The following is a 14,214-nucleotide window of genomic DNA, read 5'->3' as shown; positions in this document are numbered from 1 at the left end:
CAGAGTTCTTGGTATATTATCAGCTTCTTTGTGACTGTTTTAATGTTTTGCATGGGGCAGCCAGAAGACAGCACGTGATTATAATTTTTTTACATATAACTTTGGAAGTTTCCCATCCACAAATTTCATTGGGATTTCAACGAAACCCATTTGCTTTTATAGCACAGTTTCCATTATTTGCCTCCAAATTCTTTTTCCGCATTTCGGTTCCTTCTAGATACGCCAGACAAGAAAATTGATCGCTAATCATCCCAGCTCAGATTTATAGGAAAAGGATTCCAACACTTATTGAGGGGGGGGGGGGGGCGTTTGCCCAGGTTCGCCTGGTGCACCAGTTGCGGCCCTATTTGGACCGGGAGTCACTGCTCACAGTCACTCATGCCCTCATCACCTCGAGGCTCGACTACAGTAACGCTCTCTACATGGGGCTACCTTTGAAAAGTGTTTGGAAACTTCAGATCGTGCAGAATGCAGCTGCGAGAGCTATCATGGGCTTTCCTAAATATGCCCATGTCACACCAACACTCCGCAGTCTGCATTGGTTGCCGATCAGTTTCCGGTCACAATTCAAAGTGTTGGTTATGACCTATAAAGCCCTTCATGCCACCGGACCAGAATATCTCCGGGACCGCCTCCTGCCGCACGAATCCCAGTGACCAGTTAGGTCCCACAGAGTTGGCCTTCTCTGGGTCCCGTCAACTAAACAATGTCGTTTGGCGGGACCCAGGGGAAGAGCCTTCTCTGTGGCGGCCCTGACCCTTTGGAGCCAACTCCCCCCAGATATCAGAGTTGCCCCCACCCTCCTTGCCTTTTGTAAAGTTCTTAAGACCCATCTCTGTCGTCAGGCATGGGGGAACTGACACATCTCCCCCGGGCCTATACAGTTTATACATGGAATGTTTGTGTGTGTGTTTGCTTTTAATAATGGGTTTTTTAGTGTTTTTTAAATTATTAGATTTGTTCTTATATTGTTCTTGTTATTGTTGTGAGCCGCCCTGAGTCTACGGAGAGGGGCGGCATTCAAATCAAATCAAATCAAATCAGATCAGATCAGATCAAATCAAATCAATCAATCAATCAATCAATCAATCAATCAATCAATAAATAAATAAATAAATAAGATCTTATTATTGTTTTTACCACCACTACCACCCTCATCACCCATTTTCTAAAGTCTTCCTTAGGAGGTTTTCTTTGCCTTGTTTCTTTGCTTTGGCCCATGGTTACTTTAACCAGAGCAAAAACAGTCGCATTTTCTCAAACCTTTATTTAGAGTGACTTCCATGACGATTCTGTCCTTTGGTCCAGGTCCTTTTCGACTGGAAGTGAAAGTATCTCCGTCTTCACCACTGGGAAATGAGGCTCCTCCAACAGCTCCTCCACTGGTGTTGGAGCTGGGAGAACTGGACCGGCTCAGTAATATGGGAGTTGGGCACGGCGTAAGGCTTGGGCTGCGGAGTCTGGTTCGCACTGTGAGAGTCACCACGCCTTTCTTGAGTTGCTAAAGAAGCAACAGAGTTATTTAGGATTTATAGCATTGGTTCTCAACCTTTCCAATTTCGGGACCCTTTAATACAGTTCCTCATGCTGTGGTGACCCCCAACCATAAGTCTAGTGCCAATTCTCCCAACAGAGCTTTAAGCTGATTGGCAGGAAGGTCAGAGGGACACTCCCACTGCAAACGCCTGATTGGTCGGATTGTAAAAATATGTTTCAAGGACCCAGAATAGAAGCTTTAGTTCCTAACACCATGGGAAATTTGTCTTTTCCTTAGGTGACCCTTATGAAACAGCTGTTTGGTTTTTAATTATGATAGGGTTTTTAGTTTTTTTTAATATTAGATTTGTGCCTGTACAATACTGTTTTTATCGTGTTGTGAGCCGCCCCGAGTCTTCGGAGAGGGGCGGCATACAAATCTAATAAATTATTATTATTATTATTATTATTATTATTATTATTATTATTATTATTATTATTATTCGACCCCCCAAAGGGGTCCCAACCCCCAGGTTGAGAACCACTGATTTATAGTGTCACCACTTGTCCTTTGTCTCAAAAACCAAGACATGAATTAACACATCCAGAACTTGGAAGATGGTCTGGAATCATTAATTGGAACCTCTGCTCTTGAATTAAAAATAATAATAAAGTATGGTGGGAGTTGATCACTAGAGTGGATCATTCTTACAATTTAATTTAGATGTTCTGTCGGCTGACCACGACTGAGCCCAACATTTTTGTTTGCTAACATTTATTGAGTGAATTATGCCTCATTCTATGACCTTTTGAGCCACAGCTGTTAAATGAATCACTGCAATTGTTAAGTTAGTAACAGAGTTATGAAAGGAATCTGGCTTCCCCATTGGCTTCGCTTGTCAGAAGGTTGCAAAAGATGATGATGATGATGATAATAATAATAATAATAATAATAATATCATCATCATCATCATCATGATAAGAAGATACTTAATAAATATGAATCCATTGCCAATCATCCAAATTTTGATCATATGGGGATACTGCAATGGTTGTAAGTATGAAAAACAGCCATGTCATTTTTTTCAGTGCCATTGTAATTTTGAATGGTCACTAAATGAACTGTTCTAAGTGAAGGACTACCGTATTATCGAATGAACATATTCCTTTACCTAAGGAATTTTTTTTTAACCAACCTTGTAAAAGATACCTATTATGGCTATAGAAAAATGTAGACGCCAATGCAAATTATTTTTCTTTGTACTGACATTGCTTTGTCCAAGACCCATGAAAACCAACTCCAAAATTTATTTATTTATTATTTAAATTTATAAGCTGCCGAACTCCTTCCAGACTCTGCATCCAAAATATGATGGAAAAAATAACCTTTCTATAGCCATCTTTCCCTATTGCTCACTCGTGTGGCAATTTACTTTTGAGACAAAACAAATATAAAAAAAATTTAAAAACTTTCCCCCACCTGTACAGACCATAACTTCTACCCCTCCTCCCCCCCACACACACACAATAAGATCAGGCTGTTTCTGAACTTTGTGAGTTTTGAAGAACATCAATCTACCTACTTTGAATGTTTGAATTGCCTCCTGATGCGTCAGCCCTTGTAATGATTCCCCGTTAACTTCCAGAAGTTCGTCTCCTGCAAACCCAAAGCAAAATGCATTATCAGCATTTAGATAGGACGAAACGCTGTTTTGAGAAATAAAAGGCATTCTAATTCTTCCCATATTATTACATCACAAGATATTTTCTCTCTTTCTATGCTCTCAGAAATTAAAGGTTAAAAAGTGACGTGTTACTTTTGACCTGGAATTTTCATTAAACTATGCAAATTTGGAAGCATTTTGTAGTTTAGGTTATCTTGAACATTCGGAATTTTGGAAGCCTAACAAGGAGGTGGAAAAACAGCTTAGCTGTCATTCTTACCCATTAATGGAAGCAAAAAGAGAATTTGCAGGGATGAAGAACTCACAATACATGGGCTGTAAGCAGAACAGCTGAACTTTGTTAGATAAAGTTTATTTATTTATTGGATTTGTATGCCACCCCGAGTCTGCGGAGAGGGGCGGCATACAAATCCAATAAATAGATAGATAGATAGATAGATAGATAGATAGATAGATAGATAGATAGATAGATAAATAGATAGATAGATAGATAGATAGATAAATAAATAGATAAATAGATAAATAGATAGATAAATAGATAAATAGATAAATAGATAAATAGATAAATAGATCGATAGATAGATAAATAAAAAATAAAAAATAAAAAATAAATAATAATAAATAGATAAATAGATAAATAGATAAATAGATAGATAAATACATACATACATACATACATACATACATACATACATACATACATACATACATAAATAAATAAATACATAAATACATAAATAAAGAAACAAACAAACAAACAAACAAACAAACAAACAAATAAAATGTCCATCCAATTTCAGGATTCAGAATGGATAAAGGGTAGGAATAGGAGAACTATTTGTCACCAAATGTGGTAAAGCACAAACTATGGCTTCTGGATATGGTTTGTTGCAGGGGTGGGCTGCTGGGGATTCGCAGGGGTTCGACAGAACCTCTAGCTCAGTGGTTCTCAACCTTTCTAATGCCATGACTCCTTAATACAGTTCTTCATGTTGTGGTGACCCCCGACCATAAGTCTAGCACCAGTTCTCCCAACAGAGCTTTAAGCTGATTGACAGGAAGGTTAGAAGGATGCTCCAAATGTAAACGCCTGATTGGTCGGATTGTAAAAATATGTCCTAAGGCGCCAGAATAGAAGCTTTAGTTCCTAACACCATGGAAAATTTGTCTTTTCCCATGGTCTTAGGTGACCCCTGTGAATTAGTTCTTCGACCCCCAAAGGGGTCCCGACCCCCAGGTTGAGAACCACTGCTCTAGCTAATTCTGTGCAGTTTGGAGAACCCCCAAATCCCACTTCTGGTTGCTCCTGCCACCCCCTCCCAGCAGGTGGGGGTTACCACTCTCACCACTCCGGGTGTAATGCGCACGCATAGCTCCGTGTCTCTGGCATGCATGCGCATGTGTCCGAGCAAGATTTTGCTTCTATGCATGCAGCAAAATTTCACGAGGCGATGTGCGTGAGAGAAAGATTCTAGTGATTTTTTGCTTCAACGCATGCGCAGAAGCAATAAATCACTGAAATCTCACAAGATTTAGCTTCCTGTGCAGGTGCAGAAGCAAAATCTCACTTGGGCGTGCACACACATTTAGTTAGTTTAGTTGTATTGGATTTGTATGCCGCCCCTCTCCGGAGACTCGGGGCGGCTAACAGCAATAATAAAACAGTGTACAGTAATGATCCAATATTAAAAATGATTAAAAACCCATTAATATAAAAAACCAAACATACATACATGCATACCATGCATAGAATTGTAAAGGCCTAGGGGGAAGAGGGTCTCAATTCCCCCATGCCTGGCGGCAGAGGTGGGTTTTAAGTAGCTTACGAAAGGCAAGGAGGGTGGGGGCAATTCTAATCTCCGGGGGAGTTGGTTCCAGAGGGCCGGGGCTGCCACAGAGAAGGCTCTTCCCCTGGGTCCCGCCAAGCGGCATTGTTTAGTTGTTTAGCTCAATTGTTTAGCTCAATTTTCGCTACCAGTGCGATAGAGTCAACCATACCAGTAGGAACCCACTGCCGCCTCCCAGGAGTCCCCACCTTGCTCATTTTGGTTACAGGTAAGTGCAGGGAACGCGGAGGCTTGGGGAGGGTGACAAATGGGCCTACCGGAAGTTCGGGCAGACCGGAAACGGGCCTGTTTCTGGCCTCCAGAACGCCTCCGGACCCTGGGGAAGCCATTTTCACCTTTCCGGAGACTCAAGGAAAGAACACAACAACATAAGAAGAGCCATGCTGAATCCGGCCAAAGCCCATTGAGTCCAACATTTTGTGCCACACAGTGGCCAATCAATTGTGTACATGGGATCTTGAGCAGACTCCCTTTCCCTTGACTCCCAACAAATGGCACCCAAGGGAATCCTGCCTGCCTCAACCAACATAGAGGCGGCACTTGGACATCCATTTCAATAACCACCGATACACTTGGCACCCATGAATCTGTCTAATCCTGCCTTGAAGCTATCAAGGCTGACAGCTGTCACAACCTCTTCTGGAAGTAAATTCCATAAACCAATGACCCTCTGGGTAAAGAAATATTTCCCTTTATTTGTCCTCGCTTTCTTACCTATGAGCTTTAGGGAGTGCCCCCTCGTCCTAGTATTGTGTGATAGAGAAAAGATTTTTTCTCTATCCACCTTTTCTATCCCATGCATGATTTTATACACTTCGATCAAGTCACCCCTTAAATGCCGTCTTTCAAGGCTGAAGAGACCAAGGCGTTGCAATCTGGTTTCATAAGGGAGGTGCTCCATTTCCTACGGAGTCCAGGGAGGGCAAACCACTATGCTCCTCTGCCACACCCACCATGGCCCCACCCACCCAGCAACCGGGCAGAGAACTCCTTGCTAAAAAATTTTGAAGCCCACCCATGACCAGATCATTCCATTTCATTGCATAACACAAACTATGGAAAGCGCTGTCCCCCCGTACCCTGCCTTGGCAGGAAACATTCTGGTTTATATTATGTAAAAACAGCAATATATAAGATGTCTCTCCTTGGAAACATCTGAAATATTGTAAGACAGCATCTGGATGGAATAAAGCCATGGCACCAAAGAGGAGAGTTTACGGTAATCCAGTGGTTCTCAACCATTCTAATGCCGCGACCCCTTAATACAGTTCCTCATGTGGTGGTGACCCCCAACCACACATCTAGCGCCAATTCTCCCAACAGAGCTTTAAGCTCATTGGCAGGAAGGTCAGAGGGACACCCCCACTCTAAACGCCTGATAGGTTGGATTGTAAAAGTATGTTCTAAGGCGCCAGAATAGAAGCTTTAGTTTCTAACACCATGGGAAATTTGTCTTTTCTCATGGTCTTAGGCAACACTCCGCAGTCTGCACTGGCTGCCAATCAATTTCCGGTCACAATTCAAAGTGTTGGTTATGACCTTTAAAGCCCTTCATGGCACTGGACCAGAATATCTCCGAGACCGCCTCCTGCCGCACGAATCCCAGCGACTGATTAGGTCCCACAGAGTGGGCCTTCTCCGGGTCCCGTCAACTAAACAATGTCAGTTGGTGGGCCCCAGGGGAAGAGCCTTCTCTGTGGCGGCCCCGGCCCTCTGGAACCAACTCCCCCCGGAGATTAGAACTGCCCCTACTCTCCTTGCCTTTCGTAAGCTCCTTAAGACCCACCTTTGTCGTCAGGCATGGGGGAACTGAGACATCTCCCCCGGGCATATACAATTTATGAATGGTATGTCTGTATGTATGTTTGTTTAGAAAATGGGGTTTTTAAAATATTTTTAAACAGTAATTTAGATTTGTTGTAAATTGTTTTCACTTTGTTGTGAGCCGCCCCGAGTCTGCGGAGAGGGGCGGCATACAAATCTAAATAAATAAATAAATAAACAAACAAACAAACAAACCCCTGTGAAACAGTCATTTGACCCCCAAAGGGATCACGACCCCCAGGTTGAGAACCACTGTTTTAACCTGGGCCAAGAAGGAGCAGCACCTTGAAAACCAGATTGTGTCAACTCAATGCTCAGTTTGGTCACAAGTTCCTTTTTGCCACTAACATGTTTGGCAGGAGGAACAGGTAGGATAGGTAAACCTGGGCTTGGAAAATGGTTTATTTAAACAAGTTGTTAGGCGAAGAGAAATCTGTTTTGTTTTCCCAAACATACCTTCTTTTAACCTGCCATCAGCTGCTGCAGCCCCGTTTGCAAAAATTGTCTTGACAAAAATGCCCATACGACCCCTGGCGGAATCTTGTCCCCCGACAATGCTGAATCCAAGGCCCTGTATAGGTAGGTACAAAATAGAGCAGAAGGAGACAAATAAATATCCCATCAAAATCGCCACAGGGAAATACCCCATAATTTCTGTCTATGGAAATTCTCAGTCATTCAGGTCGTGGTTGTCCCAAAGGTGTTTTTTCAAGAGGCCACTGAACTTTCTGCGTTTTTTTTTTCTTTTTAAGATGTTTCGCTTCTCATCTGAGAAGCTTCTTCAGTTCTGTTGCTTGTTGAAGCTGAGCTGAAGAAACGTCTCAGATGAGAAGCGAAATGTCTTCAAAGAAAGCCCAAAAATTTATTTATTTATTTTTATTTATTTATTTATTTTGTCCAATACACAATGAGGGTTTTAGTGGGTATATATCAATATACACATAGTAAAATACACGATGAAGGTTATAGAGGAGATACTCATAGTAAAATATATCTAAGAAATAATAGAAAAGAAGATATAGTTATAGAACATATCAATGAAAGAATAGAAGAAGAGATATAGGAATAGAAGAAAGGAATAGGATATAGGAGAGCAATAGGACAGGGGACGGAAGGCACTCTAGTGCACTTGTACTCGCCCCTTACTGACCTCTTAGGAATCTGGATAGGTCAACCGTAGATAATCTAAGGGTAAAGTGTTGGGGGTTTGGGGATTTGGGGATGACACTATGGAGTCCGGTAATGAGTTCCACACTTCGACAACTGGGTTACTGAAGTCATATTTTTTACAGTCAAGTTTAGAGCGGTTAATATTAAGTTTAAATCTGTTGTGTGCTCTTGTGTGGTTGAAGCTGAAGTAGTCGCCGACAGGCAGGGCATTGCAGCATATGATCTTGTGGGCAATACTTAGATCTTGTTTAAGGCGTCTTACCGTGTTTCCCCGATAGTAAGACCCCCCCGATTGTAAGACATATGGGGGGTTTCAGGGGGGTCAGCTAATTTAAGCCATACCCCGAAAGTAAGACATATGTCTTACTTTCGGGGAAACACGGTAGCTTGTTAAGGTTAGCATTCCTGTTACCTTGCTGATGTACTTCTAGCGCTCGCGTTGCAGCCAGCTTACTCCTGCACGCGTTCGCCATGATATGCCGTTGTTCTCTAAGAGACTACATTTCCCAGCACTCTCCGCGCGGCCCGCCTCCGTTTCCGTTGTCGAAAGAAGGGAGATCCGAAGAAGCGAAGCGGCCGGGGAGGTGATCGCGCTCGTCTCGGGCAACGGCCCCGGGATTCGGAGCGCTCGGTGTCGTACGCTGCTCTCCGTGGCGGGGTGGTCGATGCCGGTGGCGGCCGCGGTGCTAGTCTTGGGGAGCGATGCTGCCGAGGCGCAGCTCGCTGACGGGGCTGGCAGTGGGGCTCTTTGCCGTCTACTTGGCACACCCCGGCCCTTCTGTACTTCTCCCCGCCGGGCAAGAGGCAAAGGCGGCGGCGGGAGTAGTGGAGGCGAGGCGGAGAAGAAAGAAGAAGCGGATAGCTGCGGCAAGGGCTCGTTAGCCGGAGCGTACGCCGGCTACCCCCCGCAGTTCCTGCCGCCGGGCGTGGCGCTCGACCCCAGCAAAGCGGCGGGGTCCAGCCCTCTAGCCGGCGCCTCGCCAGCTATCCGCCGCTTCTTTCTTCTCCGCCTCGCCTCCGCTACTCCCGCCGCCGCCTTTGCTCTCCCCGCTGGGCGAGCAGGCCGAGGCGCTGGAACTGGGGCTGCCTGTCCTTGGCGTGAATGGCGGGCAGGTGGCGCTCGGCACCCGGAATCCCGTCTTCTCGCCACCACCCGAGCTCCCTCCGGAGCCTGCCGCCGCCACCGCGGAAAGAGAAAGCTGGCACCAGGCTGCCCGAAGATGAGCCGACCCCGGTGCCCGGGACAATATAAGACATACCCCCAAAGTAAGACACAGTGGGGCTTTTGGGGGTAAAAAGAAAGTAAGACACTGCCTTACTATCGGGGAAACACGGTAGTTCTAAACTTTCTAGGCCCAGGATTGAAAGTCTAGTCTCGTAGGGTATTCTGTTTCGAGTGGAGGAGTGAAGGGCTCTTCTGGTGAAGTATCTTTGGACATTTTCAAGGGTGTTAATGTCTGAGATGCGATATGGGTTCCAAACAGATGAGCTGTATTTGAGGATGGGTCTGGCAAAAGTTTTGTAAGCTCTGGTAAGTAGTGTGAGATTGCCAGAGCAGAAGCTACGTAGGATTAGGTTTACAACTCTTGAAGCCTTCTTGGCTATATTGTTGCAGTGGGCTTTGGCACTTAAATCTTTTGTTATTAGTTATTAGAATTGCCTCTTGGAAAAAGTACCTTTGGGACCCCATAACTTCCCAAATGACCACAAACAGGCATCTGATTGAGTAAACTAAACTAACTAAACAGGTTTCTTCATCTTTGCTCTTAAACAGCGAGGAAAAAGTTTTAAAAGGAAGGAAGAATATACTATTTCAGCATAATGCTAGGTTTTAGAACCAACAGAAGTGTCTGCACACTGTGTGAGAGCCTAAAATACAGCTTTGGCAAAATATCTTAAGATGTGGGCAGACTGCAAGAGGAAGAGACCTGAAACGAATAGGAAAAATTCCAATTAAAATTAGAGCTATGTGGGCAAACCTCACCGAATCTGTTAAAATGCTGCCAATCAAGTTCTGCACTGAACTTCCTGACACCTCTTCAGAGGAAACCCAATTAGAACATTCTCAATCATCCAACAGCTTTACTGTGAAAATCACCTTGGCCAAATGATCCTTATCCAGAAATGGCCTGGCGAACAGCTGGCCGACCAGGAAAAAAACGTGATATAAGACATTTTGGGGCTATTGAGACTTTGGGTTTTTTTTCATCTGTTCAATTGTGTCTGATTCTCAGAGACTGTCTAGTACCTGAGGTTTTCTTGGCAACTTGTTATTTGTAGATGGAATATATCTCATGTGTGGTTAATTTTAATTAACTTAGCAAAGAAGAGGATAAAAAGTACATATTGAAAGTATTATTAGCGGGTTTTTTCTCTCTGAAAGTTTAACATATCTAAGAAATATTATAGAAACATAGAAGACTGACGGCAGAAAAAGACCTCATGGTCCATCTAGTCTGCCCTTATACTATTTCCTGTATTTTATCTTAGGATGGATATATGTTTATCCCAGGCATGTTTAAATTCAGTTACTGTGGATTTACCAACCACGTCGGCTGGAAGTTTGTTCCAAGGATCTACTACTCTTTCAGTGAAATAATATTTTCTCATGTTGCTTTTGATCTTTCCCCCAACTAACTTCAGATTGTGTCCCCTTGTTCTTGTGTTCACTTTCCCATTAAAAACACTTCCCTCCTGGACCTTATTTAACCCTTTAACATATTTAAATGTTTCGATCATGTCTCCCCTTTTCCTTCTGTCCTCCAAACTAAACAGATTGAGTTCATTAAGTCTTTCCTGATACGTTTTATGCTCAAGACCTTCCACCATTCTTGTAGCCCGTCTTTGGACCCGTTCAATTTTGTCAATATCTTTTTGTAGGTGAGGTCTCCAGAACTGAACACAGTATTCCAAATGTGGTCTCACCAGCGCTCTATATAGCGGGATCATAATCTCCCTCTTACTGCTTGTTATACCTCTAGCTATGCAGCCAAGCATCCTACTTGCTTTCCCTACCCCCTGACTGCACTATTCACCCATTTTGAGACTGTCAGAAATCACTACCCCTAAATCCTTTTCTTCTGAAGTTTTTGGTAACACAGAACTGACAATACAATAAACAAACTGACTGCACTTATTAATTATTATTTTAAGCATTGATTCTGTGTTTTTTATTGCTCATGTTGTTTTATTGTATGTTGAAAGAAAACTAAAGAAAAATTTTATACCCGAAAAAAAAAACGCCCAAAAAGGTTCGCCATCATTGTCCTAGGCAGACACACAATATTTAAATCTTTTTTTTTAATTAAAAAAACCCTTTATTCTTACCTTGCCTTGCCCCTTCATCAGAACAATGTTGGAAATAATAGAGGGCTGGGTCAGTCGCCAGGGGTACTCAACCTGAGCTGCACTCAGAGAACGTGTGGATTTCTTAACAATGTGGTATTCCTTCAGAAATAAAACAATCACAATATTTGCCAAAGAAGCCGAAATAATTCTCCGTCTTAGTTTTACTGCAGGTTGTCCCACCTTGGTCTCTGGTTAGTAAATAATCATTCGATCACAGTGACATTTTTTACACGTTAAGTGCTTAAACACAGGTAGTCCTCAACTCATGACCACAATTGAGCCCAACGTTTATATTGTTAAGTGAGAAATTTGTTAAGTGAGTTTTGCCCCATTTCACAGCTTTTGTCACCAACTAGCAACACGGTTGATAAGTGAATGTGGTTTCCTCCATGGACTTTGCTTGTCAAAAGGTCGCAAAAGGGGATCACATGACTCTGGGACACTGCGACCTTCATGACACCGGAGCAGACTATCTCAGGGACCACCTTCTGCTGCACGAATCCCAGCGACCAGTTAGGTCCCACAGTGTGGGTCTTCTCCGGGTCCTGTCAACTAAACAATGTTGCTTGGCGGGACCCAGGGGAAGAGCCTTCTCTGTGGCGGCCCCGACCCTCTGGAACCAACTCCCCCCCCAGAGATTAGAATTGCCCCCACCCTCCTTGCCTTTTGTAAGCTTCTTAAAACCCACCTCTGCCGCCAGGCATGGGGGAATTGAGATACTCTTTCCCCCTAGGCCTTTACAATTTTATGCATGGTATGTCTGTATGTATGTTTGGTTTTACAATAAGGGTTTTTAACTGTTTTAATATTGGATTGTCACATGCTGTTTACTACTGTTGTTAGCCGTCCCAAGTCTACGGAGAGGGGGGGCATACAAATCCAATAAAATAAAATCAAAATCAAATCAATAAATGTGAGACAGTTGTCAAGCATCCTAATTGTAAATCACATGACCACAGGGATGCTGCACCGGTCATAAGTGTGAAAAATGGTTATAAATCACTTTTTTTCAGTGCCATTGTAATTTTGAATGGTTACTAAGTGAACTGAGGACTACTGTATACACACACACACATATATATACACACACCAAAGAAACCTGGGTAGAAAAGAAATCAAGATAAGTACCAGAGAACACAAAGAAGCATCTCCTAAAATTTTCTGCAATACATTGTATTTTTAAATTCAAATTACATACACATTCTACCACATACAAATAAGACATCACAGCAACCTTTGGCATTACAGTACAACTTCTGGTCATGACCATAATTCATTCCATAACTTTGGTCCCAAACCAATTTGGCCATGACCGGAACCTAATTTTGGAAATTTGGCACTTATAAAAAAAATGGAAGGGGAAATCAGCTGCGGAAACCAAAAATTGGGAAATTTTGGGTCAGAATATGATTTGGTTGTGCTCAGAAGCATTTCTGAAAAGAGCTTCTACTGTACAAGTAGACCTAATTTTAAAAGCATTTATTGGGCAACAGTACAAAGTTACAACAGCACTGGAAAATGACTTACAACCAGCAGTCCCAACATCCTCATGGTCCCCTAATTTTCTCCCCCAAAACTAAGGTGCGTCCTATACTCTGGTGAGTCTTATACTCTGAAAAATACAATGCAGTGGTACCTCTACTTACGAACTTAATTCCTTCCGTGACCAGGTTCTTAAGTAGATAAGTTTGTAAGAAGAAACAATTTTTCCCATAGGAATCAATGTAAAAGCAAATAATGTGTGTGATTGGAGAAACCACAGGGAGGGTGGAGGCCCTGTTTCTTCCCAGGAGATTCCTAGAGAGGCCCCATGGAGGCTTCTCCCCGCCTTTCACGGCCCTGTTTCCTCCCAGGAGATTCCTAGAGAGGCCCAACAGAGGCTTCTCCCCACCTTTTCTGGCCCTGTTTCCTCCCAGGAGACTCCTAGAGAGGCCCCATGGAGGCTTCTCCCCGCCTTTCATGGCCCTGTTTCCTCCCAGGAGATTCCTAGAGAGGCCCAACAGAGGCTTCTCCCCACCTTTTCTGGCCCTGTTTCCTCCCAGGAGATTCCTAGAGAGGCCCCACGGAGGCTTCTCCCCACCTTTTCCAGCCCTGTTTCCTCCCAGGAGATTCCTAGAGAGGCCCCATGGAGGTTTCTCCCCACCTTTTCTGGCCCTGTTTCCTCCCAGGAGATTCCTAGAGAGGCCCCATGGAGGCTTCTCCCCACCTTTTCCAGCCCTGTTTCCTCCCAGGAGATTCCTAGAGAGACCCCACAGAGGTTTCTCCCCACCTTTTCCGGCCCTGTTTCCTCCCCGGAGATTCCTAGAGAGGCCCCCATGGAGGCTTCTCCCCACCTTTTCCAGCCCCGTTTCCTCCCAGGAGATTCCTAGAAAGGCCCCATGAAGGCTTCTCCCCACCTTTTCCAGCCCTGTTTCCTTCCAGGAGATTCCTAGAGAGGCCCCACGGAGGCTTCTCCCCACCTTTTCCAGCCCTGTTTCCTCCCAGGAGATTCCTAGAGAGGCCCCATGGAGGCTTCTTCCTGCCTTTTCCAGTTACAGTTTCAGAGGCTCGGGTTTGCAAGTGGAAAATGGTTCTTGAGAAAAGGCAAAAAAAATCTTTAACACCCGATTCTTATCTAGAAAAATTCATGAGTAGAGGCATTCTTAGGTAGAGGTACCACTGTACATTTTGTTTTTTCTCTTCCTCACCTGTCTGGTTCCTGTGTCCAAATGCTGTGGCAAGGAATGTTTTCTGCCTCCCCGGGAATATTTCATTGGTATTTCATAATTCATGTCTCCATTTTCTACTGTCAATTCGTCATCCTCTCCCACAGACTCTAAACGAGTTGCCGCCCCTGAAGAATAACCCAGAGATACAATTTATTA

The 14,214-nt window shown here is 43.8% G+C and overlaps 1 protein-coding gene across 5 annotated transcripts in view; it reads right to left on the bottom strand.

Annotated features, from left to right (window-relative positions):
* PDZD2 (PDZ domain containing 2) overlaps positions 1–14,214 on the bottom strand; it is a 458,739-nt gene that overhangs the window by 65,870 nt on the left and 378,655 nt on the right. For all 5 annotated transcript variants that reach the window (XM_070743494.1, XM_070743493.1, XM_070743496.1 and 2 more), the window contains 5 exons: positions 14,038–14,183; positions 11,330–11,449; positions 7,289–7,403; positions 3,060–3,133; positions 1,264–1,501 (listed from right to left, as the gene is read on the bottom strand). In XM_070743494.1, the coding sequence (XP_070599595.1) occupies positions 1,264–1,501; positions 3,060–3,133; positions 7,289–7,403; positions 11,330–11,449; positions 14,038–14,183 (693 nt within the window). The remainder of the gene's footprint in view (positions 1–1,263; positions 1,502–3,059; positions 3,134–7,288; positions 7,404–11,329; positions 11,450–14,037; positions 14,184–14,214) is intronic.

Source organism: Erythrolamprus reginae, chromosome 2 (assembly GCF_031021105.1).
Source record: "Erythrolamprus reginae isolate rEryReg1 chromosome 2, rEryReg1.hap1, whole genome shotgun sequence".
NCBI classification, from domain to species: domain Eukaryota; kingdom Metazoa; phylum Chordata; class Lepidosauria; order Squamata; family Dipsadidae; genus Erythrolamprus; species Erythrolamprus reginae.
This window is presented reverse-complemented; position numbering and strand designations above follow the sequence as displayed.